Source organism: Calypte anna, chromosome 17 (genome assembly GCF_003957555.1).
Source record: "Calypte anna isolate BGI_N300 chromosome 17, bCalAnn1_v1.p, whole genome shotgun sequence".
In the NCBI taxonomy this organism is placed as follows: Eukaryota; Metazoa; Chordata; class Aves; order Apodiformes; family Trochilidae; genus Calypte; species Calypte anna.
In genome coordinates, this window is record NC_044262.1 from 3,384,938 (window position 1) to 3,398,576 (window position 13,639).

The 13,639-nt window shown below is 46.8% G+C and overlaps 1 protein-coding gene across 1 annotated transcript in view; it reads right to left on the bottom strand.

The window, feature by feature from the left end:
- Positions 1-13,639, bottom strand: part of BRINP1 (BMP/retinoic acid inducible neural specific 1) — an 81,128-nt gene that overhangs the window by 44,616 nt on the left and 22,873 nt on the right. The window contains exon 2 of the mRNA XM_008491411.2: positions 9,131-9,398. Coding sequence (XP_008489633.1) covers positions 9,131-9,348 — 218 coding nt within the window. The 5' untranslated portion in view covers positions 9,349-9,398. The remainder of the gene's footprint in view (positions 1-9,130; positions 9,399-13,639) is intronic.

Consider the following 13,639-nt stretch of genomic DNA (forward strand, 5'->3'; position numbering starts at 1 on the left):
CTGCTTAAAAAGCACTGTGAACCATGGGCAGAATCCAGCCTGCAGGAACATGGTGGCACTGAGCTGGTTCTTGCCACCTCCAGACCAGAGCTGTGCATAAGCAGCAGCTGTGGCACTGTAAGTTCTGGCCCTGCAAGGCAGCACAGGAGCTGTGTACAGCAAGGGAAGGCATCAGGGTGGAATTCTGCCATATCACAGCTTTTATGGAACCTCCCCTTTCTCCAAACAGGAGCTTTCATAGCAGGCAGCAGCCCAGGCAGGCCTGGCCTGATTGGGAATTTGATGCAATGGTTTCCTCTCCTGGCTGCTTACCCCTCTGCTGGGAGCTGTCTGTGCATTAAAGCAGATGTTGGTTGCACTCAGGTCATGTTTCCAAGCTTTCTTTTGCAGTCATCAGGGCTAGAGAGCCTTCCCTCCCTCCCCACACTGGTTTCTTAATTAAAGCTTAAATTCTGACATCCCCACGCGACTGGAGGAGCAGAGCTCCAGGCAGGCATTTAGTGCTCTGTGTTGTCAGGGGGACTTTGATTTAGAAGCAGAGCAGATACTTCAGAGGATCCTATCCCATCAGGACACCCCAGCCTGGCCCTGCTGCAGCTGTGGGTGTCAGATCTCGGGGTTTGCCTTTCGGGGCAGGTCCGAGGCTTTCCCCACCCAGCAGAGGTTGAGATCTCCAGCCTGTTGAAACAGAGTGGTTTGGGAGGCAGGCAGCTGAGAGGAGTCTGGCAGGGAAAGAGGAGGAGAAGGCAGCACCTGCCCCCTGCCCAGGCAGCTCAAGGGATGTGAAAGCCACTGAGAGCTGAAGCTCCCATCCCTACCCCTCTCCTCTGGGTTCTGGGACCAGGGGAAGGACCAAGCTGCACCCACACTGCTCTCTGAGTAGGAGCTCAGAAGGCAAGGGGGTCAACTCTGAACCTCCTGACTCAGTGGGAGAATCTTTCTCATTATTTTCCCTGACCCCTGTGCAAACTGCTCCAACCTATTCCTGACCCAGTCTCCCCTTCCCCACTTATTTCCCTGTGTAAATCCATCCAATTCCAACCCCTACATGTCCCTTCCACGTGTTAAGTAATAGAATCACAGAATCATCAAGGTTGGAAAAGACCTCTGAGATCACCAAGTCCAAGCATCCACCCTACAACCCCTAACCACTGAACCATCCACTGTAGCACCTTATCTACCCAACGTTTGGGCACATCCAGGGATGGTGCCTCCACCACCTCCCTGGGCAGTCTGTTCCAATGTTTAAGCACTCTTTCTGTGAAATTTTTTTTCAAATATCCAACCTAAAGTGAACATTGCCTGACCCTGAGAAGTGGCACTTTCATAAATCTACATTAAAAATCACCTTTTTGCAATATCTTAGTCAGTGATCATTTTAAGCAACCTTAAGACCTTCCACTCTCACCTGGGACAGTGGCACACCAAGGAACCACAAGCATCACTGGGCATCTTTGATTTCACAGTGCCTGGAAAGAAGATCCTGGCACAAAGGGGCCATCCCAAACACTTCTCCCTCCCTGCTGCAGGCAAAGCTGATCCCTGGACACAAAGATGTGTCCTTGGGTTCCATACCTGCACTGAATTTAACTGGGGGAACCAGCCTGGATGGCACCGACTGTCCCAGGGGGATGCATCTTGTTCCATTTACAGAGGCTGGTGGGTGGCAATCAGCAAAAAAGACAGGAAAAAAAAAATACTTTCTGGGACCCAAGGGAAACATTAGACGGATCCAGAAATAGTAAAAACCCTATAATAGGTACAGTCATGCCATCTCCCCGTGCTACTGGTGCCAGAGCAAAATTATTCCATGTATCTAGCAGGATGATTTTTTTTTTTTTAAATGTAACAGCTTCTCTGCTGAAATAAGCATCTGCCTGATTTAAAAGCAGAATTAATAATCTGCTCAGGAAAAAAAAAAAAAAAAAAAAAAAAAAAAAAAAAAAAAAAAAAAAAAAAGTGAAGACTTCTCCTTGGCTTGTTAGCCTTTAGAATATGCTCCCAAGCCACTGGACCACAATCTGCTGGTCTGAGGAAATCTGAGCTGAATGTGCAGAGCCCTTGCTGTCACAGCATGCCTGGGAGTAGCCCTGGGAGACCTGCAGGGCAAAGCCTCCACTGCTCATGCAGAGAGGAAAAGATTCTCCACCAAGCAGGGTCTTTGGGGGGGTCTGTGCAGAAAGCTCCCTCCTGGCCCAGCAGGATGCAGATCTCTTTGGAGAGGTTCAGCAACCAAAACCATTTGCCTGTCTTGCTTCTGGGATTCCTTGGGAGGATGGGGAAAGCATTTCACTCTGGTTTCAGAAAGGGAATTTTTATGCTTGAACATGCAGCTCTGATGCTCTGAGCTGTGATCAGGCTCTGCCAGCCCATCCAGGAGCTTGCCTGGGTCAGCTGGCAAGGTAACCTCTTGGAGCTCTGCCCTGCTGGTCCCAGCACACATCAGGTGTTCTTCCCAAGGAACAGACCTCACCACAACCTCCCTACCAGAATACAACCCATCAGCTGCCTAATTTCTGCACCATTCCCCATGGCCTGGGTGGGAGCTGCTATGTTGAGACGAGGCTCTGCCCTCCCTCACAGCTGGGCCAAATGTTTCCTCCTGTATCTTAGCAGCTCGGAGCATATCAAAGCCTGGTACCATTTATCCTTCCATGTGCCCTCTATTCTCAAGAACATCAAAGGGAAGGAGAGGTGTATCCTCCTGTCATGCCCTGCAGCTGCCAGTGATGCTCCCAAGCCCTCATCTCTGGATCCAAACACAGCTGGAGTAGCTGCTCCTCCAGCCCTGATGAGGACCAAGCTCCCAGCACAGCTCAGCCCCAGCCATTCCCTGTCACCCCCTCCTCCTGCCTTCATTCTGCTTATGCAAATATATTAAAAGCTTCCCATATGCCAGGAGACCCATATTTCATGAAGAATGAAGGTTGTGGCTACAAGAGATGCTCCCTGATGGAACTAGCTGGTTTAGACCCATCACTGAGTGGCTCCTGTGTCCCAGGCAGCTGAACCAGAGCTGGTGAGACAGGAATGTAAATTAAGGCTCCCTTGTAAAGTTGCAGAAACTTGCAGTAATGTCATTTTTAGATTTACATTTACATCCAAGAAAACACTAGAAGGCCTCATTGTTTACATGCACTATGGAAATAGATTTAAATTTTTGGTTTACACACATTTATTTACGAGGCATTTACTGATTACAAACCAATGTACATCACTTGTTTACATGCATAATGTAAACTATGGAGATTTTGTAGTTTTTGCCATTCAGTGCTGTACAGATTTCCATTGCTCATTCCACACAGAGGCAAGAGCCTCCTTTCATCTCACTTCCCTCTGTCCTTCAATTCCTGCGTTGCCTCTCCCCAAAAAAAAGCCTTGCCTCTGACTGGAAAACATAAAAGTTGATGTCCCCTTTAAACAGATAGCATAAAATCCTAATAGGAAAACCTTGTCAGCAGAAGCTCAGCATGACTAAAGAAGCCAAAGCAAAGATGAAAAAGCCCAACAGTGCCTATCATTTTGTACCAGTGCAAAGAATCACCTTAATGCTGTTTGAGAAGAACCTTCACGGTGCTTTTTTGGATGCTTCAGGCATCCAAACAACTGGAACAGGACTGAAAACTTGCCAGGGTTTGTGTGAGCAAGAGGAGCTATGACTGCACCCGTGTTGTACAGTTTCTCTCAGTCAGAAGCACCCCAGGTCTCAGCACCCAGCTTCTTTTTGAAGATGCAGGAGCTTTCCCCCAGCTGCCATCCCACTGCTCCCCCTGGCTGGGTCTCCCTTGCCCAGTGGTGCTGGGGAAATGATTTTTCTTTTTTTTTTTTCTTCTTTTATCCAAAGATATTAAAAGCTGAACCCAAGGAAAGTCAAAGCTATACCCTAGGGAATTTTAAGATATCAAAGTCTCAGAGTGAACACTAAGGACAGCTAGGTTTGGTTTTTTTTTTCCTCTCCTTTCCTCTTTCAAGGACATAAAAACTACTTGCAAATTCAACATGAATTGAATGAGCAAGCTGAAGAGCAAACAGCCAAATGAAACAGCCAAAATCAAAATGTTTCCCCTTCGATATATTTTACATGGCATTGCTTGACTTTATGGCTTCAGATAAAATTTTATGCCTTAAAAAAATGGAAAAAAAAGAAGTTTTTCACTGGATTAATAAAAGGAAAACAAACAGCAAAGCTTGAGCCTTTCACTGAGCCTAAAATGCAATGTTTTGATTTTTTCATTTTACTGAAAAGTTGAACAAACATCCATTTCAGATCAACCAATTCTTAATGTGCTGTTTTTTCCCCTACAACCAGTGAGCCACAAAGTCAGTTATTTGTACAGCTCTAGTGACCAGTAGATTAAATTCAATACAATAGAGAGACAGCAAAAGGAGTCAATGAGGAGTGGAGAGTAGGGAGAAGAATGGACTAAAAAAAATGGTGGAAGTAGCTCTTGCCTCAGCTAAAACTCAGCCTGTGTTTTCAAAGCCACTTTAATACAACTTTATCCTCATTGCTGCTGAAAACAGCATCTCACCTGCCCTTAGTCCCCACCTGCCTCTATCCATGGAATCCTGTCCCTGATAACACAATGATAGAGACTGGAGAAGTGAATGAATTGAAATTCACTTTCTTCTTCTTTTTTTTTTTTCTTTATTGCATGGTGAATTTTCCTTGAAGCCAACAGCTTCACACATTTATGTCACAGGGAATCTGGCTCATTGTTTTTAACAAGTGGAGCCATAAAATTTTAAGTTTTCTGAGACCGTTTTTTCTTCTCCTATTCCACTTTATTTCTCAAAGAGAAATTCAAGCAGCAGAACAGAATACATGTTTCTAAGTCAATTGTAGCCTGTGCCTCCATGCACAGCAAAGGTCCTCATTTTATGATAGTTCTCTTCCTCTTTGCCAAGGGTATGGCACAGTTAGAGAACACATAGCCACTCAAACCTGTGGGTATTCTAGGAGTAAATAAAAATCTCTGGTGTGGCCAAAACCACCCAGCAGTGCTAAACCCTTTAAATGCACCCAGTGTCCACTCTGAAACAAGGAAATCACAGGAATGTTGACAGGGGGGACCCTGAGGGTCCCCAATCCAAGCTCCCACAGAAAGCAGGACAATCACCAGCTCTTGAGCACATCAGCTGTGGCTTTGGCCTTGAAAACCAAGGATGGAGACAACCTTCACCTCTCCATTGACCTGTCCCAGACCTGCATCACCCTCCAGGTGAAACAATTATTTAAGGGAAAAAGATGAGCTTTTTTTCCTCAGGCACCATCCCAGTCAGTTCAGAGCCAGCTCATGCAGCCACTTGCTCACAACCTTTCCTGTCTTTTTTCCTTTTTATATATTCAGGGACCTCACTGTAACAAGTGCACAGAAGCAATCAGTTTTGTCCTGTCACTCTGCAGGTGGAGGGATGGGACAGGACTGGCTGGTTTCTTGTCACATCCCCCACTAAGTTTTGAATCTGTTGTTGCATTCTAACCAGACTTGGCAGAGGTCTCAGAAGTATTCTGCATTTGCAGCTTTCCTGAAATTAGGCAGCCTCTAAATGGTCCCACTGCAGGAGAAGTTGCAAGGCGAGCAGATCTTTTTATACCCCAGGGTTTCCCTGCTCTCTTGCAACAGAGAGCCAGATTTCCCTGTCCCTCCTGTCATTTCAGAAAATGGAATTAAAACTCCCACACGTGGAAAATCCACATTTCTTCTTGCATGTGCACATTCCCCTTCCAGCCCCGTGTGATCATCCACTTTATATTGCTGCCATCCCTTACGTCCAGATATCTTCCAGCATTTAATTAAGTCTGCCCAGCAACACAGAGCAGGCAACTGCTGTCATCTCCCATTCTCAGAGAGTGGGGAGGGAAATGAGGCACAGAGAAATGAGTTTACCCACAGCCACACCACAAGCCTGGAGAAAAAATACAAATCCTCTTTGCATTACCTCTGGGCCAGGCAAACTGAGCCACTCTTTCCACAGGAGTCTCTCCTGTCCCTGCCTTGCTGCAGGAAAGCTGGCAGAGACCATCTCACCACTTCCCTCTTTCCTTCCCATGTCACACCTCTGGCATTGAACAAGAAAGCCTCAGTTTTTCTAGAAAAAAATTAATTTTTCTAGAACTTGATTGAGAAGCATCATTACCAAAATGCCTGCTGCAGTGCAGCAGTGCTACTGCCTGGCTTTATGCAGTGTATTCCAGTGCTCAGTACACTATTTCTTTTGCTTTGCTTTATAGCTAAATCATCAGTTTCCAGGAGACAGAAAAGAAAAAAAAAAAAAGGACAACACAAGAAATACTTCAAAGAAGCAGACAAAAGCTGTTAACTACTGTCTTGTGATAACAGGAGTGTTTTCTGGTCTGAGCAGTGCCCTAATCCCAAAGCCAAGTTGAGCTTCACGTGTTTTCCAGCCCATACAGTACCTAGTACCCAAGGCTCTCATGACTAGAAACAACAAGGAGGATGGTGATAATGAATATTCAGACATCCCACAAACCACTCTCAGCATCTGCCATCCTATCTGCATTAGCATCCAAGTGCACAGATAATGATCAAAGCAGCATTTTCCTGCCAGAGGCCCCCCTAAGCCACCCTCATTAGTATGAATCGATGCTGATTAACTTGCTTCCTTAATGCAATTGTATCTACCCCTAACTGTCCATAATTTAATATACAACATCTCCCCCTTTGCTTGCCATCCTGCTAATATCACATGCAAGTTGCAAACCTTGACCGAGGGTATCAGGAAAATCAACAGTTCAAGTTTTACGAGGAAGAGGCCTGAAATCTGCTAAAATGCAATATAAAGAAGGAGGGAAGGAAACTTTGGAGACTGTAACACTGAACTGTCTCTTCATGCTAGGAGGACAGACTGGGATTCAGACATCCTAGGAAGAGATAGCAGCAGCTGTGCTGTTCTACACTGATTCTGCTTCTGCCATGTATGGAACAGCCTTGCTGACTGAACAGGCTCTTTGCCCTAATTATTTCCACTGGACACCATCTCACCTCCTGTTTCTTTTGTGAATAATGACTTCTCCATCTTTATGGCCAACTTGCAAGACCCTTCTCAGATCACCCCCCACATCTGTGAGCCTCCTGTGCATGCAGAATGCTGCTGTCCCATTTCTCCCACATTGGAAGAAGGACACTGTGTCCTCCCCATCTTAGAAGTGTCTTTCTTAGGTATTTGGCAATATCCTGCAGGAACAGACAAAACCAAATCCCTTTCCACTTCCCACGTGTAAAGTTCATCCTAGGCTGAGGTAAGCCTTCAAATTCTTAGCAGTCTCCTACAAACCAAATGGGAATTTGTTCCTCACCCCATGGCAGATAAAGCTGGAACCCACAGGCTTCACATGCACACAAGGTTTTAGCTGCTATACAGAGGTGGGAAAAGCAAAGCCATGGATGGCACAGGCTGCCTGCACTGGGTGTGAATTCTCTGTCATGGCAAATCTTTCAGGAGAGGTTGCCCATAAATCTCTGTCAGATGTGACACAGGTATGGCTGAGTTTCCCTTGGGGAAAAGGCATGGATTAAATGACCTTCCAGACCCATTTCTCCATGATTCTTAGAGACAGGATCCCAGGCTTGATGGATCTCTGGCCTGACCTACAGTGACAGTTCTGGGATGTGTCTGAACACATCCATTGCAGGCATTTCTCTCCCACTACAGCCCCTGCAGACTGCTGTGGTGGCATTCAGGGCTGAGGAGCTCTTTAGCAAAGGGCAGAGCCACTGCCAGGAGCATCACATGGAGCAGAGATTTGCAGTTTCCATCAGTGTATGTTGTCAGGCAGAGGAGGAGGAGAGCTGGGGATAGCCACAGCCTGGAAGAAAATCTTTTTGAAAAAGACATGCTTTCTCTGCTCCTCTGTGCAAGCAAAGACTGTGAGACATCCTTAGTGGAAATCTGGCAGCATGATTTCTAGTTTTTGGGGCTGTCTTCCCCCTGAGCTCTTTAGAGTGCAGAGGACAAGCTGGGACAATATCTTCAACCCATGCTAACCTGCCCTTGCTCTGGGCTGGTGTGAGGGGAGGGGATGCTGCACCCCCTGAAGGCCCTGGGACAGACACAACTCATTTTTCTTCTCCATGCACAGATGATGTCTCACATGTCTCTGTCAGTCTCCAAGTGCTTTTGGCTTTCTGCCCATGGGAAAGAACTGCCTCACCCCCCAGCCATCACCTATCTTTGTGCACGTCACCAGTAAACCTACCGGTGATACCAGTACTTTCCTACCTACCATCTGCCTGTTAGGTCTGCAAGTGTCCCTCTGAAACACAACAGAACCATAGAATTATGCAGATGTGCACAGACCTGTGAGAGTTTTACAGTCCCTTTGGGTTTTGGTGCAAAATCTCATGGCACTTACTGGCTTATTGCCCTTTACTCCAAATCCCTGCTGCTTTAACAGGGGGCTCATATCAGCACCCCAGCTTTTCATGCCAAAATGAAAAACAAAAGTGTGTTTCTGGATATTGCTGCTGGCAAGAAGAGCTCAAAACAAGCAACAACAAAGGCTCCAAAACCTAGATTGCAAAGGAAAATCCTAATTCTGCCTGTTCTTTTTAATCAGAATTCCTTTAAAGCAAGATCACAGTTCTGGGAGCAAGTCCAACTGGTACATGGAGATAATCTGTGTGAGAACTGTCACAGATATGTGTCCTGACACCTTTATGTCTGTTCTTGCCCATGTGAACCTTAAGCTACTGATAGTTCACATGTCTGAGCTTGGTACAGAGCTTTGGTCTGCCTGTAGAGACACTGATTGGAGAAGCACATTTGTGAACACACCTACAAACCTAACAGTCTCCTACAAACTTATCAGCCTCCCCAGATAAGCTACAACCCAGCCCCCAGTCCCTTCTCCTCTCAATCCAAGCTGTGCACATTGCCATGGCACTTTAGTGCCTTCAGCTCACTCCTAGAGCATTGCATCTGAGGGTTTGAAGCACTTTGCATTGCTAGCTGAGGCCCATGAAGAACCAAAGGAACATTTTCAGGAGGAACAGGAGGAATGCTGTGTCTCCCCATTGACTCCAACCCTCGAGCCCACAGGAAGGGGCTGAGCTCCCACCACCTAACAACATAACCAAGCTACAGGTGCTGTAGGAACCCAACATACCTGTATATTTTATATCTGGTTGTAAATCCTTGACGATGTCTTTCCACAAAGGATAAGTAGCTCCTCGAGTGGTGGAAAGGGCCCCTGTCTGAAATAAGCCAATCAAATTCCTTGGAGACATGTTGGTTGGTAGCAGCTGGGTCCTGGTGGGAGGGCTGTACTAGTATATGGTCCCATATAAACAGGAGGTAGAGGAACTCAACAAGCCTCCAGTTCATGCTTTTCTGTCTGCCTTTTTCCTCTCATTCTTGCTCCATTCTGTGGAGTCCTGTTGAAAAAGAGAGGGAAGAGGAGGAAGGAAAGAGAGAGAGAAAAATGGAGGGGAGGGGAGGAGAGGGAGAAGGGAGAGAAAGAGAGAGTTTAAAACTGGGAATTGTTTTGATCCTTTGACAACCATGTCTCAGGGTGAAAAATAGACATGAAAAATCAAGTTATAAAACACTTCAGCTTGGTTGTGTTACAGCTTAGGGTATTTGGCAGTGTTTAATTCATGTACCTAAGTGGTGCCTTATCCTCCTGAGCTTGTATCACCTTTGAAAATAACCAAGTCCTGACCTGAAACATCCTCACCCCAGCTTTTCCATCACTTCCCTTCTGAAGTTCTCTGCAGTGCCCCAAAGGCAAGTGAAGGCTGGGCACAGAAGGTGGCCTCACCCTAGGCTACAATTACCCCCTCACTGTCCCTTTAATGCTGAGCCAGAGAAACGTGTCTTCTGCTTTCATGTCTGTCTGATGATCTGTAATCCATACTCTGTGCAACCTGAGCAATCTATAAAGACCCAGCTCTTGTTTTAAAGTGTAGCCAAAAAAAAGAAATAAAAATAATCGCCCAAGCTTCAGTGACGAGCACATACAGACACACAGACACACACACAGGCTGTGAAATCCTGCCAAATTTTGAAAGAGAAAAAGAAAAAAAGCACCTCAACTTGCTTTCCTGCCTGCCTGGGTGTTTAGAAGGTGCCTGTCTGGTGGAGGGGGAGAGGGTCTGTTGGTATTTCCATCACAGTAGGACCTTGAGGCTCTTCCCGAGATCAAGGCTCAGTGGGGTGGCATGCTGAACATGATATTGGAGATTTACTGGGGAGCTGAAGGGGCTGTGCAGGGCAAGCTGTCACCTACATGATGGGAGACCTTCTGTCCCACTGTCCCCCCCCTCCCTACCTCAACAAACGATGCTGCCAACAGCCCTGCCACAAGCTCCTCTCCCCAAAGTGTTTCATGCCTAAACAGACCAGACATATGATGAGTGGGAAGGGGAAAAGAGGGGAAAATGCTTCACCAAAGGTTACACAGCAAGCTGCAGATACAGCTGGAAGAGAGCCCTTACCTCCTGACTCCCATCTCCAGTGTTGCAGTATTGGATCACCCACCCCTGCAGCCGTGCTGCTGGCACCATGCCCCTCTCCCAACAAGTCCTTCGGTGGGGTATGGTGAGACATTCCCTTAGCTGGCACTCTGTGCCCATGGATCCCATCCCCCTCCTGCTTCTGAACAGCATGACAGCTACAATGGCAGCCCAACATGTTGGGTTGTGCTTCTCATGGCTGGGAGCTGCTGATGTTGCTCTGGAAAAGGCTTCTCCATGAGCAGTGTGTGGCCCTAGTCCTGCTCCTGCCCAGCTCCATGCTGCCTTGCTGAGTTTCTCAGGGCATGTGCCAACACAGAGGGCATGCCTGGGTAAGCAGTGAGACCTTGAGGCTGCATCCACTCCTCTGAGAGCAGAGACCTGGCCAAAGGGTGTGCTCAGGACAGGTGATACCCATCAATGTCTGCAGAGTACAGGAGCTCCTCTAAAGCAGAAGTTAGGCTATGCAAAGCTCTGCTACAGAAGATTCAATGCCTGCCTTCTATTTAAGTCTGCAGAAACCTTTCTGGGTTTGAGTTCAGCATAAGCACTCTGTAAGTCTGAAATTCCCAGAGAGAAAAGCTTTTGCTAAGAGGGGAGAGGCTAAGAAGATGTGTGGGAGGGTGCCATGCGTATTGACAGCACTGTAGGTGAACGTGAGACCTCGCCTGCTGTGAGCAGCAGAGTGCAGAGCAGAGGGCATCAACACTGGAGGTCGATGTGGCCATCTCCTCAGATCCTTGAGATTCCACCAGGAGGATGGCAAAGCAGCAGCTCGTGGCAGCCAGCACAGGGGGATCAAGCCCAAGATGTGGTGAGGAGCAGAAGTGCCGAGCGTGTGTGCACAGGGTGTGTGGGAGGCTGCACGTGTGCACAGCATGTGTCTGGGGAGCTGCAGCACTCAAGTCGGGTAAGTCTGGTTAAAACTGACAGTCAGCTGTTGCACTACATGAAGAAAGGAAATAAATTAAGTATAGGAAAGTCAGTGAATGTTTGCTTTTCCTGTTGGGCACCTACAGACTTCTTCCCCATTGCAAATGGAGTGGTACTGTTATTAAACCTCCTGGTACCTGGAGCTCCTGAGGAGGTTGTTCCTTTTCTGGAGGCACATTTATTATTAGCCTTTGTCAATGACTCCTACTTCACCCATAAACATGGCAGGTCTCAATGCTTTAGTCCCTCACGTCTCAGAAAGATGTCTTTCTGCTTTACTTCACAAACCCAGGGTTTGGTCCCCTCTGTTCCCACACTGAGGGGAACAGAGAATGTTCCAAATGAGCTACAATACAGCTCTGTTTCCACTCACAGGGGCCATGGACCCGAGGTGCTTACTGAGAAATGCTTCCAGCTACATCCCAACCTTAGCATCTCCCAGTTCCAGTTCAGGAGTCTGGTTCTCCTGTTTCTCCTCTGCCTTGCTGTTCTTTGCAGTTCTACACCATCCCATCCCAGTAAGCAGCTGCCAGCTCAGCACATTTGCCACTAGACGGGTTGCAGATTTGCTGCTGATAACAATCAGTTGTTCTGTACACATTGTCCAAACTCGCTTGGTTGTTCATTAAATTTATCCATGGCTAATTCCTTCAGCAGCCAGCTTGGATCACTTTCCCTTTAAACACTGCACTTTCTATTGAATATCTATTGCAAAGAGAGCAGGGGGGCTTTTACATACCAAAGAGGAGTGAGAGCTCAGCTCCTGTTCCCACCACAGTGCTGGTGTGAGCTGAAATATGAGAAAAACCCAGAAGACTCAGGTTCCTGAGAAACCCCAGTGTGTCCTCCCCCATGTGAGCATCACACATTGGGAAAACATCAACTAATAAAAGAGAGGAGATATTCACTAATTCCCCCATGCACCTCTTCATCCTCCCTACCTTTCCTTTTAGGTCAAAGTCAGTCAGGATGATTGGAGTTATGATGGCTCCTAACCAAGGGTTAACTACATGCCTGAAGGTGTCTGGAAGGAATGGACACATCTCCAGTCAGGAAGCTGCCTGTATCAGTGCTGAGAGCAGGGAACGGTGCCTGAGGCAACAGAGGATGGTAAAGCACAAGTGGGTCTAGACAACTATCACACCATCAACTTTAATTTTTTAGTAGTATCTTTTTTCCCCCTGTAGCTGCTGTAGAGATGTTGTTTCACATTAAGGATTTATGCACACCATGGGGCTGGTCCCCATGGAAGCCATAAAGCTTACTGAAGTGGGATTATTTTGTGTGTGAGGCAATACTGTGAGGTGCACTCAATCTAACTCCTAACAAGTTTGAATCTGAAATTAATTTGTTAGCTGCCTTTATGGGGCTCCACTTATATAAGACCTATTCTGGGGATTTGACAAAAGGGACAGGGGGAAAAAGGGAAGAAGGGGCAGAGAGGTGATGTCACCAAGCATAAAGCCCTTTGGTAGGAGGCCCAAGACTAAACAAAAGCTAAATCTGGACAGAAGCAACCTCTGCATTAAAGGGGAGGCTTGGGGGAGTCAGACATTGGGTTTTGATCCAGAAATGCAGCATTCTGCCCAATTCTGCCCCAGGTACACTCTCTCCATGACTTTGGGCAGTGCCCTTCCATGGTTTTTTTGCCTCATTTTCCATCATGGAGACACAATACTATTTGACTCCTCAGAATTGTTGAAGAAGCCATCATCTGGGTAGCCCCTTGCAAAACCCAGTCCTCTGCCCTCATGGCTCACCAGATGTTCTCTCCTATAAGCAGTGAATGTCAACCATCTCAAGATGGCAGCAAGCTCTGCCATGCAGCAATTAAAAAACAATTAAAAAACAAACTTAAAACCCCAACGAAAACACACATCAAACAACAAACAAAACCACCAAAAAAACCCAAAAAGCTACAAAGCCCATTTCCACTCATGAACACTACAGACCAGTGCAGCTCTTTGGGTCCTTCTGCTTCATGCCAACAGACACAACCATGCAACATTTGTTAATCAACACCATCAGTGGGTGAGCTAGGACAGAGTCCAGAGTTCAGAGTAAACAAGAACTGGGAGAAGAAAATGTCAGATGTGTTCATTCTGAACCACGTTACAGTCAGTTTCCAGCAGGGTCCATCACGAAGCCACATCCATCAATGCAGAGATTGCTGTTACAACACCTTTTAGCTTGTTAGGCAGTTTCAGATGGCCTTATTCTAAACTGAA